This window comes from Struthio camelus, chromosome 13 (genome assembly GCF_040807025.1).
Source record: "Struthio camelus isolate bStrCam1 chromosome 13, bStrCam1.hap1, whole genome shotgun sequence".
Lineage (NCBI taxonomy): Eukaryota > Metazoa > Chordata > Aves > Struthioniformes > Struthionidae > Struthio > Struthio camelus.
Window position 1 is genome coordinate 363,432 of NC_090954.1, and position 13,735 is coordinate 377,166.

Here is a 13,735-nt window from a genome sequence, read left to right on the forward strand (position 1 = left end):
CCGCCGCAGGACCCGGTAGCCCCGGCAGCCCCCGCGCGGCGCCGCGGGGCGGGGAGGGGCGGGGCGGGGGCGGGGCGCGGCCCCCGCCCCCGCCCCCAGCGCTGAGGCGGGCCAGGCCAGGCCCCGCCCGCCGCGCCGCGCGACGAGAGCGCGCCCTCGGGCCAAAAGGCCAATCGGGCGCCGCGGCTTCAGCGCTCCTGCTGTGATTGGGAGCGGGCCTCCGCGAGGCCGCCCAATGAGGAGGCCGCGTGTACAGCGCGAGGCTGCGCTCAGTGTGCGGGGCCGCCATTGGGCGGCGGCGCGCGGCAGGATGGCGGCGGCGGCGGCGGCGGCGGGGGGGCTGGGCAGCGGCGACTTCTCCGACCTGCGGGAGATCAAGAAGCAGCTGCTGAGCGTGGCGGAGCGGAGCCGCGAGCGCGGGCTGCAGCACAGCGGGAAGTGGTGAGCGCGGCCGGCGGGCGGGCGGGGTCCGCGCTGCGGCTGGCCGGCCCCGCGCTGACGGCGGCTCTCTCCTTGCAGGGCCTCCGAGCTGGCCTTCGCCCTGGACCCGCTGCCGCTGAGCGAGCTGCCGCCGCCGCCCGCCCTCACCGAGGTAGGGGCCGGGCGCCGCCGCGGCTCGTGGTGCGCTCGGGGGGAGTCGCCGCCCCCCCCCCCCGACGGCAGGGATCGCCGGCCGTTTCTTAAATCTACCTAAAATTAAGCGAAGTGTGCGAGTTTTTACAAGCTTCTGTGAAGAAGGCTGTTCAAAGTGCAGATTCTTTCGTAACGGTCTTAAATCCGTTCCGTTATATGCTCTTTTTAATAGGGTGGAGAGAAGTGAGCGCTTTTTCCCAGGTGACAGCACTCCATTTTGTATGTTGCTGTGGTACCCTACGTGAGATAATCTGCAAGCAAAACTTCTGAAGTTGTGCTGCTTAATTTTTATTTGTTCATCTTTAATAAGGGTTAAAAATCGTTGCAATCGAAATTAGATCGATTAAACTTCAACTGGTTAAACTTCAATCCTTAAGACACATAAGAAATCAGTTTTATCTCCGTCTCCATAGAAGGACTTTCAGGCATACTGAAAAGTATGCTTTGTTAAATTTGTCAAATTACAGTAATGTAACATGTCATAAATGCATTGCAAAGCGTAGTCATGAAGAAGATGTTTATGCCTATAAATTAGCAGGTTAATGCTGCTTGCTGTGGATTACGTTTCTTATTTATGGTCATTCAGGCTCACTGAACACCTAATTCATGCCGTCTGGTGGCTTGCCATAGTCTGTTTTCTGGAGTGCCACAGTTTAAGTATTTCTGACCAGTCTGTACTTTTTATTTGAGAGCTAGAAATTTGATCCCATGAGGGAACAGAGAGACTATCAAATGGTACTCAAGCTATCTTTGCATGCGAATAAGCTCTATTTTTACCTTTCTAAGCAGTTTCTTTGATATAGTTCTAACTAGATGATTTACCTAAAACGTGTTAGAGCTTCTGAGGTCTTGAACTCCTCTTTATCCCTGCAGGAGGATGCTCGTGATTTGGATGCCTATACGTTAGCCAAGTCTTACTTTGATCTAAAGGAATATGACAGGGCCGCATATTTTCTGCGGGGCTGCAAGAGTCAGAAGGCTTATTTCTTGTATATGTACTCTAGATACCTGGTAAGACAAACAGAAAAATTCCCTTTACTGCAGAACTCATCTGCTTCCCTTCCCTCCCTCATCTAGAACCTGGCATATCTTAGTCTTCTATACTGTTCCAAGTGACAGTATAGAAAGCCAAATTATGTGGGGGGAGGTTTGTGGGTTTTTTGGGGGGTTTTCTAAGTGAGCTGGGTAGAATCATCTGTGGTGCTCTTGAAAACTCAGTTTAAATGATGCTACCAGAATTGCAGGCATCGTAAGGAATATGCTGCTGTAAAGTAAGCTTGTTTTTCTTCTGTTTTCCACAGTCAGGAGAAAAGAAGAAGGATGATGAAACAGTGGATAGTTTGGGTAAGGCTGTAGTGTCAAGGAACATAAGACAATATAATGAAGCTTACGGTAGTGCCTCTTCATGCAAATCATTTCAGTTTTATGGCTTGCACCGTGACTTTTTTTTTTTTGATTGTAACGTAGTTTGCTTTCAATTAATTGTTTTGACACAGGTTGCAGATTTTCATTTAGTAGTTCTTCTTTTAAAGCAGGTGATGATTAGACTTAATGATTTTTCTTCTAAAAAGAGAAAAATAATCAGAGGGTGGGAAGCTTTCAGGTCATGCCAGTGATGAATTCTGAGTGAACCCTTGACTTCACAATTACTGTGAATAATGCTTATTGTGATAAGCACCTTGACTGAAAGGTAGCTATTTGATTTTCTCTCCATGCAGGACCCCTGGAAAAAGGGCAGGTAAAAAATGAAGCTCTACGAGAATTAAGAGTAGAGCTTAGTAAGAAACACAAAGCACGGGAACTGGATGGATTCGGCCTTTATTTGTAAGTGTCTGCATATATTTCTAATGTATTCATGTACACAGAGTATATGCCTCTGATAACTTGGTAACTTTTCTACTTGATAACTTTTTCTGCAGGTATGGTGTTGTGCTGCGGAAGCTGGACTTGGTGAAAGAAGCCATAGATGTATTTGTTGAAGCTGCTCATGTCTTACCTTTGCACTGGGGAGCCTGGCTGGAACTCTGCAACTTGATTACAGATAAAGAGATGGTAAAACTTGGGAAATATCAAAACGTAATAAATTCCAGAGTCCATACTGATTCAGTAGCTGATGGATTAGTTGTCATGAGATTGGTGTCATCCACTGCTTTATTCTCCTGTGAGACTCTGTCAGGCAAGACAACCCAAGACTGTAAATTATGTTGTTGAAGTGTCTTTTTCTTCAATAGCTTGCCATGCTGTAGTCTGAGAATCTTTATTACAGCCAGGGCTAGCTTCTCATAGGGCCAGCAAATGGTTAAAGAAATGGCTGATTCACATATTCTGAAATAGTTGTCAATTGTCAACTGGGCTTTTGCCACGTGAGGGCGATCCTCCTTAGATATTTATTTATTTGTGTCTGGTTCTGGTTTCACAGTTACTGAGCACTTTAGGCGGTGGCCTGAAAGTGTATATAAAATCACTATGGGTATCGTTTTTGAATGTCTTTGCGCTTTGAAGTTTGCGCTTTTCTTGTCACTATTGTGCCAGTTATATGTAATGATACAAATCCTTTTGTAAATAGCCATTCAATCAAGTAAGTCCATAGTAAGGCTGTTCCTACGTTATTAGCAAGTGCAGTATAGTAGGCTTGAATCTGTAGTGAGAAACAGTTGTATCTGGAGACCTGATGTTCACACTGTACATGATTTGAGGAGGTTACTTTGAACTAGCTTTAATCTGGTTTTGTGGCTTAGACACTGATTAGTAATGGGAGTGCATCTCTGAGTTTAGTCTCATCCTGAGAGAATGTAGTTTGCATCCTCTGATACAGGTCCATGATGTTAGACAAACTGCGATAGTGGGGATGACTGAGAAATTCACTTCAGAAGTGCACTTCTCATCCAGACTTAAAAAATTACATAGGTGTGCCCTTTGTCAAGTACAAAGCCCCACATATGAAATGAAGGAGTATATCTAATAACTGAAGTTGGATATAGAAATAGATTTTGTCTTTATGCATGGGATTTATGTGACCGCTCCTGGAATTCTCGCTCAATTCTGGCTGGTAGAATACTTTAAAAAGTAGAGGGGGCACAGAAGAGGCCTTGGTGATTTGTGGAAAAAGAGAAATGTATTTCTGGTGAGACTGTTCACAACTGTGTTCGTTTGGCTCATCAAAAATAGTGATTTGATTTATTTATTTATTTTTCTGATGCTCAAATGTGGGAGAAAAATACCGTCTTGGACGGTATTTTGAATTTAGCGGAGAAGTAAGGCCAGTGGCTGAAGCAGAAGCCAGGTGCTTTCAGATTTGAAATAAGACAATCATTTTTGTCAGTTATTGTTGAAATTTCGGAAGAAATAGAGTCATTTCATTTGGTCAGTCATGGGATTATATAGGGAGTAACTAAATGTGATTCTGTGATTCATACTGTACTGTTCTTTAGACCAGATGTTTGAATGCTCCTTTCTTGTTTCAATATTCTTAATTTATAGGCATCATTTAGTCTCTCCTGTGGAAGAACCCAGTATTAATTCTTGGTCCTAATACGGCTCTTTAATAGCTGGTGTTATGGCCTAAGAAAAAGATTACAGGAAAGTCTCCTACCTCAAGACCATCTGCTAAATCATGGGAGGGAAGATAATGGATTCTTTTCCACGGTTGGCTCTTAGAACACTACTGATTGTCATCTCTTCCTCCTCTTCTTTGGTTCTTGCTAGTTGAAGTTCCTGTCCTTACCAGATACATGGATGAAAGAGTTCTTTCTCGCACACATTTATACAGAGCTGCAGCTGATAGAGGAGGCTCTGCAGAAGTATCAGAGTCTCATTGATGCAGGATTTTCCAAAAGCACTTACATCATCTCTCAGATTGCAGTTGCCTACCACAACATCCGAGGTCAGTGATACTTACTAGTAGGAGTGGGCCTCTTGATGCAAACTTAGCATTTGTAGTTCTTGTTCTCACGTCTGCTGTTCCTTGTTCAGATATTGACAAAGCTTTATCCATCTTTAACGAGCTAAGGAAACAAGACCCTTACAGAATAGAAAACATGGACACTTTCTCCAACTTGCTGTATGTTAGGGTAAGCACCCTTTGTGTTGCCTACGTTATGTATCGTGCTAGTATTTGTCAGAGGTATTGTACCCATTGGCAAAGCAGCTGTTGTTAACTAACCTCTCTAAGATAGGCTTTCAGCCTTTGTTTTCTGCCCCCTACCACTCCATGAAATAGATGCTGGGTATGCATTGCCAACCCCCTAGGTTTTCCTCCATCAGAAAATGTAATGTGCTCCTTTCCTCACCAGTTTCATTTCTCTGTTTCACTAGAGCATGAAGCCTGAATTGAGCTACCTGGCTCACAATCTCTGTGAGATAGACAAGTATCGTGTTGAGACCTGCTGCGTAATTGGTGAGAGCCAGCTCTGTTACTTGTTCTATGCTGTCTGCAGACTGTGGGAGAACATCTTAATAACCGTTATGAAAAGCATCTACCAGCAAGGCTGTCAAGACCACTTTGTGAACGTGGTCTCACACAGCCTAAAAAAGCAAGCGAAATGACAGAGTACCCCTTTTCATCGTCTCTCTCTGAAAAAGCTAGTGTAACATTGTCAGCGCAAAGAAGAGTTGAAGAAAGCCTTATGAAGACCCATGTAGTCCGTAATCCCTTTATTTATGGTCCTGAAACTCCAATAGAAATAGCTCTGCGTCAGGTCTGGGAAATTCACGTATTAGATCGTGAAGTAAGCTTTCAATGGAGGGGGATGGATGGGATCTTAATTGGTTGGTGCAACTGGAAAAGGATTTGACCAGAGCACTGGAGAACAGACTGCTGTTAGGTCTTTTGAAGTTTGAATTATACCTGCCTTTAGTAGGTCTCTTTCTTTATACAGTTTTAATTTTAAAGGTAGTAGATAATACCTCTTCCACCTGTTTTCTGTTTTTCTGCTGTTTTTTGTCATTTATTTGTTTAAATTTTATGACTTTTTGCTTTAGGGAATTATTATAGCTTACGCTCCCAGCATGAAAAAGCAGCACTCTATTTCCAGAGAGCCTTGAAACTAAATCCTCGGTATCTGGGGGCCTGGACACTTATGGGACATGAGTATATGGAAATGAAGAACACATCTGCAGCTATTCAAGCTTATAGGTATCGCTCATGCACTGCACAAAATAGTGTTTGAGGTCTGCATACATAAGGATTGGAGTAATACCTTCTGTATTTCCTTGTTAGTCTTTTACTGAATTTCGTCTTGATCCTGACTGCTTCCTGATTAGTGCATTTCTTTTTCTTTGACAGACATGCGATAGAGGTGAACAAAAGGGACTACAGAGCCTGGTATGGCTTGGGGCAAACCTATGAAATCCTCAAAATGCCATTTTACTGTCTCTATTATTACCGACGGGCCCACCAGCTCAGGTATGCTCAGTTGAGCATATGGCCACGTTTCTTGGTGTTCATTCTGAACTGCTTGCTGCCTGCTAAGGAAGTTAAATGCAGGAACTAAGTTGAGGGAAAAGGGCAAAAGCATCAGCCCCGTGATTTGTGCAGTCTCACTATACTGATTCCTTTCGGTTGTATTTGTTAATCCTTAGCAAAGGCTTTGTCAGTTAAATACTAAAGAGTGCTCGTCAGGAGTCTAAGTGACATTTTATATAAGAGAGAGGATGAAGGACTCTTGTCAGATATAGTCTTGGCTGGCTGTTCATTATGCTCCATTTAGGAATTGCTTTTTTACAGACCCAATGATTCCCGTATGCTGGTTGCTCTAGGAGAGTGCTATGAGAAACTGAACCAGTTGGTGGAAGCTAAAAAGGTAAGTGAGCACTAAAATATGGAGTAAGACAGGCTGTACGTTCGAATGTCTTCCAGGATACTGGATGGAGTTGCAGTAAAATTGTGTGGCTAGGGCTACCAGAACTCTCCCTTAGAGAAGGACAGAGATGAGAGCTTTTAGTAGCTGCTGCTATTTATTGCAGCCCTGAACCTAGCCTTAGAATGTAAGGAAGTGCATACAGCATGTTGTTGGGGCTTATTTAAACTGTTTCTGTTGCAATTATGATTGGGAAGTTCTGCTCCAACGTAACTGGAGCAGCTGACAAATAAAGAGAATTGTCTACAGGTTATATATGCCCCTTTCCTGGAGAGCTGTATAGTTTTCTAACTTGCTTGCAGGAGAGTCATGAGCTGGAGTCAGTTTTTTTTGTGTGCTCGACTGACTTTTTTTTTCCTTGGCAGTGCTATTGGAGAGCTTATGCTGTTGGAGATGTGGAGAAAATGGCATTGGTGAAACTGGCAAAGTGAGTATGTAGTAGCATTGAATCGTCAATATTGTGTTAAGTGGAACTAAAGCACTCTGGTACCTATTGATGAAATAATAAATGGAAAACAAATGGATTTCCTTTTAGGTAGTGTTACTTTTGGAGCTATGTAATAAGTGATATTCTTGGAAGGCCTGCTATAACCACAAATCCTAATGTCTAGGCCTAGCTTTAGGTTTCCCTCAGGACAATTAGAGAGGGAGTCATAGGATAATGTAGATTGGAAGGGACCTCTGAAACCTGGAATGACTTGGGCATGAGGTGCCAGCACATACGTGCTCTATAGTGGAGCTTAAAGAAGTGCATGATGCTATATGTTATACAAAATAATAGGTGGACTTTGTCCAATATATGGATGTGACATGGGAGAAGGGTCTAACTTGCAATAAATGAGAACACTGTGATTTTAGCACCAATTTTTGTTGAGGAAGAGGTTATATAAAGGGAAGAAAGTGAAAGGGAAGGAAATGGGCAGGTGAAAGGTGAAGATGCTGTACAAAGATTTTGGGATATATAGGAGGGGAAGAAGGAACATTGGAGGAAATAGCCAGTTAGAATAGGATAGAAAAGGTCTGTTTAAAAACAAAATTAAAATGTAATAGAATAGGTCAGGGTCCCTGTCTTGACTGTATCTGTAGCAGTTAGCATCTGACTGGCCTCAAGCTGGTGATCTATTCCGTTAAGGGCAGGCCACGATACAGGTCTTGCAAATTCTAAAGGAAAATGCCTGACTCTAGTTCAGGTCAGGTTTAGTGGGTACCTTCTCATAGACCAAGAAGGTCTAGGAGTTCCTGCTATGGGGGTCTTCCACAATGCACTTTTATTTCAGTGGCCCATTTTTCTCCTTTTCTAGGCTGCATGAACAGCTGAATGAATCTGAACAGGCTGCTCAGTGCTATATCAAATATATCCAGGATATCTATTCCTGTGGGGTAAGACTGTATCTTGGGAATAAGAGGGAGAAATAAACATGATGTAGAACTAGCTTGGAAGGCACTCAAAGATGGTATTTTCCTCCCGACCCTATAGGAGATAGTGGAGCACCTGGAGGTCAGTACTGCCTTCCGTTACCTGGCCCAATACTACTTCAAGTGTAAGCTCTGGGATGAAGCCTCAGCCTGCGCTCAGAAGTGCTGTGCGTTCAATGATGTGAGTAGTCACACAGTCCCCAGTGCTTCCTTCTTAGGGGATCTCTGGAATTCATCTTGGCTCCTCTCAGAGTAGGAGGAATCTTTTATTGAAGGAATGAGGGCTGTTTGCCTTACAGGTGAAGAATCGTATCTCGAATGTTGTTGCATACCTGATTTCTACTGCTGTTTGTGATTGACTGAAGTTGAGGAATACAGTGTAGGTAGTAAAATTGAACCATATCCTGGGTTCGTGTTCGCTGAGTAAAATTGAGACTCTTAGTGGAAGTCTCAAGATTGCAGAAAATCTTGGTGACGAAGAAGGGCCTAATGGTGACAAGGCACCATGTGTAGTACTGGTATTTACATGACTTCACGTTTCTGATCTTGTTTGTATGTAGACAGTGCAGAGGATATGATAGTACTTGTTTTCTGTACGTGACTCAATATCATGAGATTTTCTGAAGATGTAAGTGGACAGCTTGAATTTTCAATTTCAGCCTAGAAGCAGACTCTATAGCCATGAGTGCAGGGTGTTTGGCTTATCCTTAACAAAGCTGTCTGGAACTTGAAAGAGAAGAACCAAAATTTAGTTTATTTGAAATTTCTCCAGTCTACTTTTTGATGGAAAATTTAGGCACTGTTGGTGGTTGATAGTACCACTTTGGCCTGAAATATCAAAGTAATGTGGAAATGAGATGAGTAAAAGAAGTAAGGACTACTTTTAAAAAAAAAAAAAAAAAGCCTGACATACCTTACTGTTCTTATTAAATAGCAGAAAACAAAAAACTGAGAGTAATTTTCATATATTGCAGTCCTAAAGAATGGCAAACTACTGTAACTTACATTGCTTACATATGGAATTTGACTCAGAAATCACGCATGCATGGGGATTTAGGCTTGCACTTCAATTCATGCAACATAGTATGGGTTTTTTTTTTTTGGTTTTTTGGTTTTTTTGTTTTTGTTTTTTATAAATTGTTTTCAGACTAGAGAAGAAGGGAAGGCCCTGCTGCGGCAGATCTTGCAGCTTCGCAACCAAGGAGAAACCTCGTCTACAGAAATTGCTGCTCCCTTTTTCCTCCCTGCATCACTGTCAGCCAACAACACTCCCACGCGTCGTGTGTCTCCACTCAATCTGTCTTCTGTTACACCATGAACAATGCTGATACCTCTAAACTAACCTGTGCACTGAGTGTGACAATGCAGTTGGGGCTTGTTCCTGTTACTGCAACTAATTTCTTTCCAGTGAAATTTGTTCATTCAGTGCTGCCTTCACTTGGAAGGTAGGAATTATTAGAGCCTGCAGCTGAAGGCAGGTGTGCCCAAACAGGCAAAGGTGCAGCCTACATGAAAGTGCCTATGCTGAGATGTCAGAATCTGCTGTACTTCTCACCGAGTCATTCCAGTCAGAGGGCAGACCTGTTTCAATACACAGGATTACTCATAACTGAGGGTGGGGGAGGAGCTTGTCTGCTTGAGTTAAAACATGTTTGAAGTTTGTTAATTCTGCCCTGTTACCTCTGGCTTTATTGAACTTTTTTGGAGGACCTCTTAGTGGTATTACTGCGGCCTACATCAGAAACTGTTACCTGCCTTGGCTGCTTATGGACTTTTTACCGATCTTCAACTACGTGGAAGATGTTCCACTAAAACAGTATTGGGCACTTAGATCTGTGCTGTACTGTGTGAGGGGAAAACAGAATTTAGAGCTGGGAAGTGTCAGAGGAATTTCAAGTAGCCACAGATGACAGCTGGTTGTTGTTCAATTTGTGGTTCTAACAGATATTTTGACTTTGGATAGAAAAGCAGCCAGTAGAATAGTATAATTAAAAAAAACGTTGATTAAGTTACTGTCCTGGGGCTTCTTCATGGTGCAACTATCATGTGTACTGTAGCAAATGACATTGGGTGAACTGGGATGGATTGTTTTGTTATGGATTGTTAGATCTGGTAGACTGTAGGATGCAGGGGATTCTTCCCCTCTGAGTCTGCTGGGTGCAAGATGTTCCCACGTCCAGCCGATATTGAAGCTGAGTGTGAGTTCCAAAGATGCACGCGTGCACCCACACACTGCAGACATGGCCATAAACAGATTAACACAGACAAGAGGACAGTGCCTTTACAAGCACTCAGATAAAATATAAACCGCAGAAATGGCCTAATCCTGTTCCTGCTTGCTGACTAATCACGCTTGAAATTTGCTAGTGGAACATGCAAACGCCCTCAGTGGCTTAGTTCTCATCACAGAATCACAGAATGGTTGAGGTTGGAAGGGACCTCTGGAGATCATCTAGTCCAGCCCCCCTTGCTCAAGCAGGGTCCTCTAGAGCATGTTTCCCAGGATTGCGTCCAGACGGGTTTTGAATATCTCCAGGGAAGGAGACTCCACAACCTCTCTGGGCAACCTGTTCCAATGCTCTGTCACCCTCACAGTGAAGAAGTTTTTCCTCATGTTCAGATGGAACTTCCTGTGGTTCAGTTTGTGCCCATTGCCTCTTGTCCTGTGGCTGGGCACCACGGAGGAGAGTCTGGCCCCATGCTCTTGACGCCCTCCCTTCTGATACTTGGACACATTGATCAGGTCACCTCTCAGTCTTCTCTTCTCCAGGCTGAACAGGCCCAGCTCTCGCAGCCTTTCTTCATAGGAGAGATGCTCCAGTCCCCTCATCCTCTTTGTAGCCCTCCGGTGGACTCTCTCCAGGAGTGCCATGTCTCTCTTGGACTGGGGAGCCCAGAATTGGACCCAGTACTCCAGGTGAGGCCTCCCCAGGGCTGAGTAGAGGGGCAGGATCACCTCCCTCCACCTGCATGCATGCTCATGTTCACAGGTCTCTCCAGTCTCTGGCCAAGAGCTTGCGTCTTTCCAGCATCCACATCTGAACCTTAAGCATTCATATTAAAAAAAATGCATTCAGAGTAGGGAGCACACTCACACAGGGTGTAGAAATAGAGTTTAACAGAGGTATAGAACACGCTAGGGTGATTAAGCACACTGCTCGGCCAGGCAGAGGGTACTGACCAGCAGCCTGCTTACTCACAATTATCTGATGTTATTCTCCCTGCCACTTCATTTTCCCGTGCTTGTTTCTCCCTCCCTGATCCACCTGCAGCCCTTCCGTGATTTTTGAGCCTTCCCCTAAACATTCTATGGTAGATTTTGCATGGTCCCACAATCCCCTTCAGACATCTTAGGGCAAATTTGCTCTTTCCTCTAAGACCCTTTCTAACAGTCCATGTCTTACTGGTTACAAAGTTTCTGCTTGAATCTCCTCAAAATTACACTTGAGTGGTTCCTTTAATGGCTCATGGACCCATGTCTTAAGGGTTCTCGTCTCTGGTACTGTCTCAGTTATCTGCTGTTACTATTCGTGTGCTTAATTTATCACCCTGATTTTTATGTTGAATAGCAGTTAAGCAGATATCCTTACATGCGTATGTAGTCTGTTGACGGTTTCACTGCGGTAATGAAGAGTAGAGGTCAACAGCTTTGCTGACTTTGACTTGAATTATCTTGCTTATTGAAAGGTAGGGCCCTTCAAACAAAGACAGCATCATGTTTGGGCTTTGTTTGCCTAGGAGGAATATGATTTTGTTTGTTTTGAGCAGTGACTGGTGAAGAAACACCAACAGTTTGGGATAGTATCAATTTGATTTATGACTTGAAGTCTGACTTCAAATTATCTCAGTTCTATTCAGTTTCATCTTGTGAGCTGGATACAAGTTGGAGCTATTTCTAGAAGTACGTGAGATTTCTATAAATGTTTGGTAATGAGCAGTTATGAATAATCTGCAGATATTCCTTAGTAAACAAATTCCAGTTTCCTCAGGCCTATCTAATAGCTGAATCTCCTATTTAGTTCTGTAACTGTCTGAAGATTTTCTCGGGAGGAAATGTTCCAAATTTCAACTGGACATCTTTTTAAAGAAGGTTATCCAAACTGTGGTGTTTGTAAAGGTCCTGCATTCAATGTGGTATCAGGATGTCATTGTGGGAGGTTGTCCACAAGAACTAACTGTGTTCACCAGATCTAAATAGCAGAATTGCTTTCAGCTGATGTGGGGTACCTGGCCTGCTGAGTTTCTAAAAGGCCTTCATCATCAGGAAGATCAGTGGAATTCGGAAGACACCTCTTCCAAATACATCTACTTTAAATACCTACCTGTAAAAGATGCTATAGGGTTGAACAATTATGACTAAGGTGGGTTGTGAGCATGCACTAAAGCCCAAGAGGAACTGCGAGTTCATTTCTTATCCCTTACCGTAAGCTTAGGTACTGGCACTTAATGCCGAGTTCAGAAGCTTGTGTTTAATGAAGGTATGCTGACTGACTTGTTGCTGCTTTGCGTGTCTGCTACAGTACGCCAGCTCTGGAAGTGTGAAAATCCCTGCTTGTAATGACATCTGTCCCTCAGGATGGGAATGATTTATTAAGAGTAAGGAGGGATTACACGGAAGTATAGTTTATCTGTTTATTTAAGACTGAAGATGGAATGGGTTCTTGTTTTGTAATTTGGCCTCCTAGTATGTTTAGAACCCCAAACCAGCCTACAAGTTTTTTGAATGTTCTAATGCATACGCTAAATAAGATTGTCACATCTTGTTATAAACATCCGTGACTTATAAAAACATCAGTAGTTTGTAATAACAATTGGTGATCAGTTCTTATGCCATCCACGAAGCAAGTTGTTCTAATGTAAATTACACGATTAATGCAGCAGAACAAATCTATTAGTTCTATCTTTCTTTTTTGGTAAAATTACAAGCTTTATATTTACTGTAAATAATCTTTAAATTTATGGAAGCATTCTAATGGAGGAGGCCTAGAAAAACAATGGTCAAAATCTTAATATTTTCTAGGAACAGTCAGTCTTACTGCAGAGAATTGTTAACTTTGGCCCCTTAATGCTTTGTTAGAGCTGGCATGGGAAAAAAATAATAATGTTCTATTTTGTTACTATATTCATAGATCCCTTTAAAGGTGAAGTTGGTTTTAACATGAATTATATTCAACAATTAATATTGTGCATCACACGGTTAAATTTTAGAAACAATTAAGCTTTGGTTTCTAGACAGGTGTAAGTATCCTCCAGTACTTACTTGAACAGTTTTCCTTCTCTGTTATTTCTTTGCTGATTCAGTCGTATTACTTTATTATTCATTATTCACCTCTCCTAGACTCCTTCTGTCCTTGCACGCTTGCTTGAAAGGATGTTGCTGAAAACAGCAATACTGTCTAGGTCTAGCTGCTTCTCCTCAAGCTGTTGTCCTTTGGAGGATCACCTTGTAAAACAACACACCAAAGCCATCGGTTACTGTATCTTTTGGAACACTTTTACAAATCTTTAACTGCAATTAAAGATTGTTTTAGTCTTTGTTTTAGTGTTTCTAGCTGATATGCTGTTGAACTAGCTTTTTCCACAATTACAACTGGCCCGTGTCATTTCCTGGACAGTATGTGTGAGGTTTCACTGATACCTTGGTATGTAACTTGATCTCCTGCATTCCATTCTTTGCCGATTAGGAGCTTTCCAAATCTACTGTCTCTTGTTCTGAAGTTGTGGCCTAGTTGGATAGCTGTCTCTATTTATTTCTGCCATTTGTTTTATTGGCATACGTAGCCACTGACCAGATAATACTTTTTGCTACCATTCACCTTGTGCATTGT

General features: G+C 42.8%; 1 protein-coding gene across 2 annotated transcripts; it reads left to right on the forward strand.

Annotated features, from left to right (window-relative positions):
- Positions 1-274: 274 nt before the first annotated feature.
- Positions 275-13,443, forward strand: CDC23 (cell division cycle 23). 2 transcript variants are annotated; one of them, XM_068959517.1, is made up of 16 exons: positions 275-441; positions 520-592; positions 1,507-1,644; positions 1,935-1,977; positions 2,352-2,457; positions 2,553-2,685; positions 4,339-4,516; positions 4,606-4,703; positions 4,948-5,029; positions 5,614-5,767; positions 5,918-6,037; positions 6,359-6,434; positions 6,857-6,918; positions 7,793-7,871; positions 7,969-8,088; positions 9,055-13,443. In XM_068959517.1, exons 1-16 carry the CDS (start codon positions 311-313, stop codon positions 9,223-9,225), a joined length of 1,764 nt encoding a protein of 587 aa, XP_068815618.1. In that variant the 5' UTR covers positions 275-310; the 3' UTR covers positions 9,226-13,443. The 2 variants fall into 2 exon arrangements, with proteins under 2 accessions (XP_068815618.1, XP_068815619.1); XM_068959518.1 differs by having other exon boundaries at positions 331-441; positions 520-834.
- Positions 13,444-13,735: the final 292 nt, after the last annotated feature.

What these genes read in the sequence shown, in the direction of transcription:
- CDC23 (XM_068959517.1), top strand. Translation starts at nt 311, where the DNA reads ATGGCGGCGGCGGCGGCGGCGGCGGGGGGGCTGGGCAGCGGCGACTTC. An exon ending in TGAAACAGTGGATAGTTTGG is followed by an intron (nt 1,978 to 2,351) that starts GTAAGGCTGTAG and finishes CTCTCCATGCAG; the next exon opens with GACCCCTGGAAAAAGGGCAG. An exon ending in TGAGACCTGCTGCGTAATTG is followed by an intron (nt 5,030 to 5,613) that starts GTGAGAGCCAGC and finishes TTTTTGCTTTAG; the next exon opens with GGAATTATTATAGCTTACGC.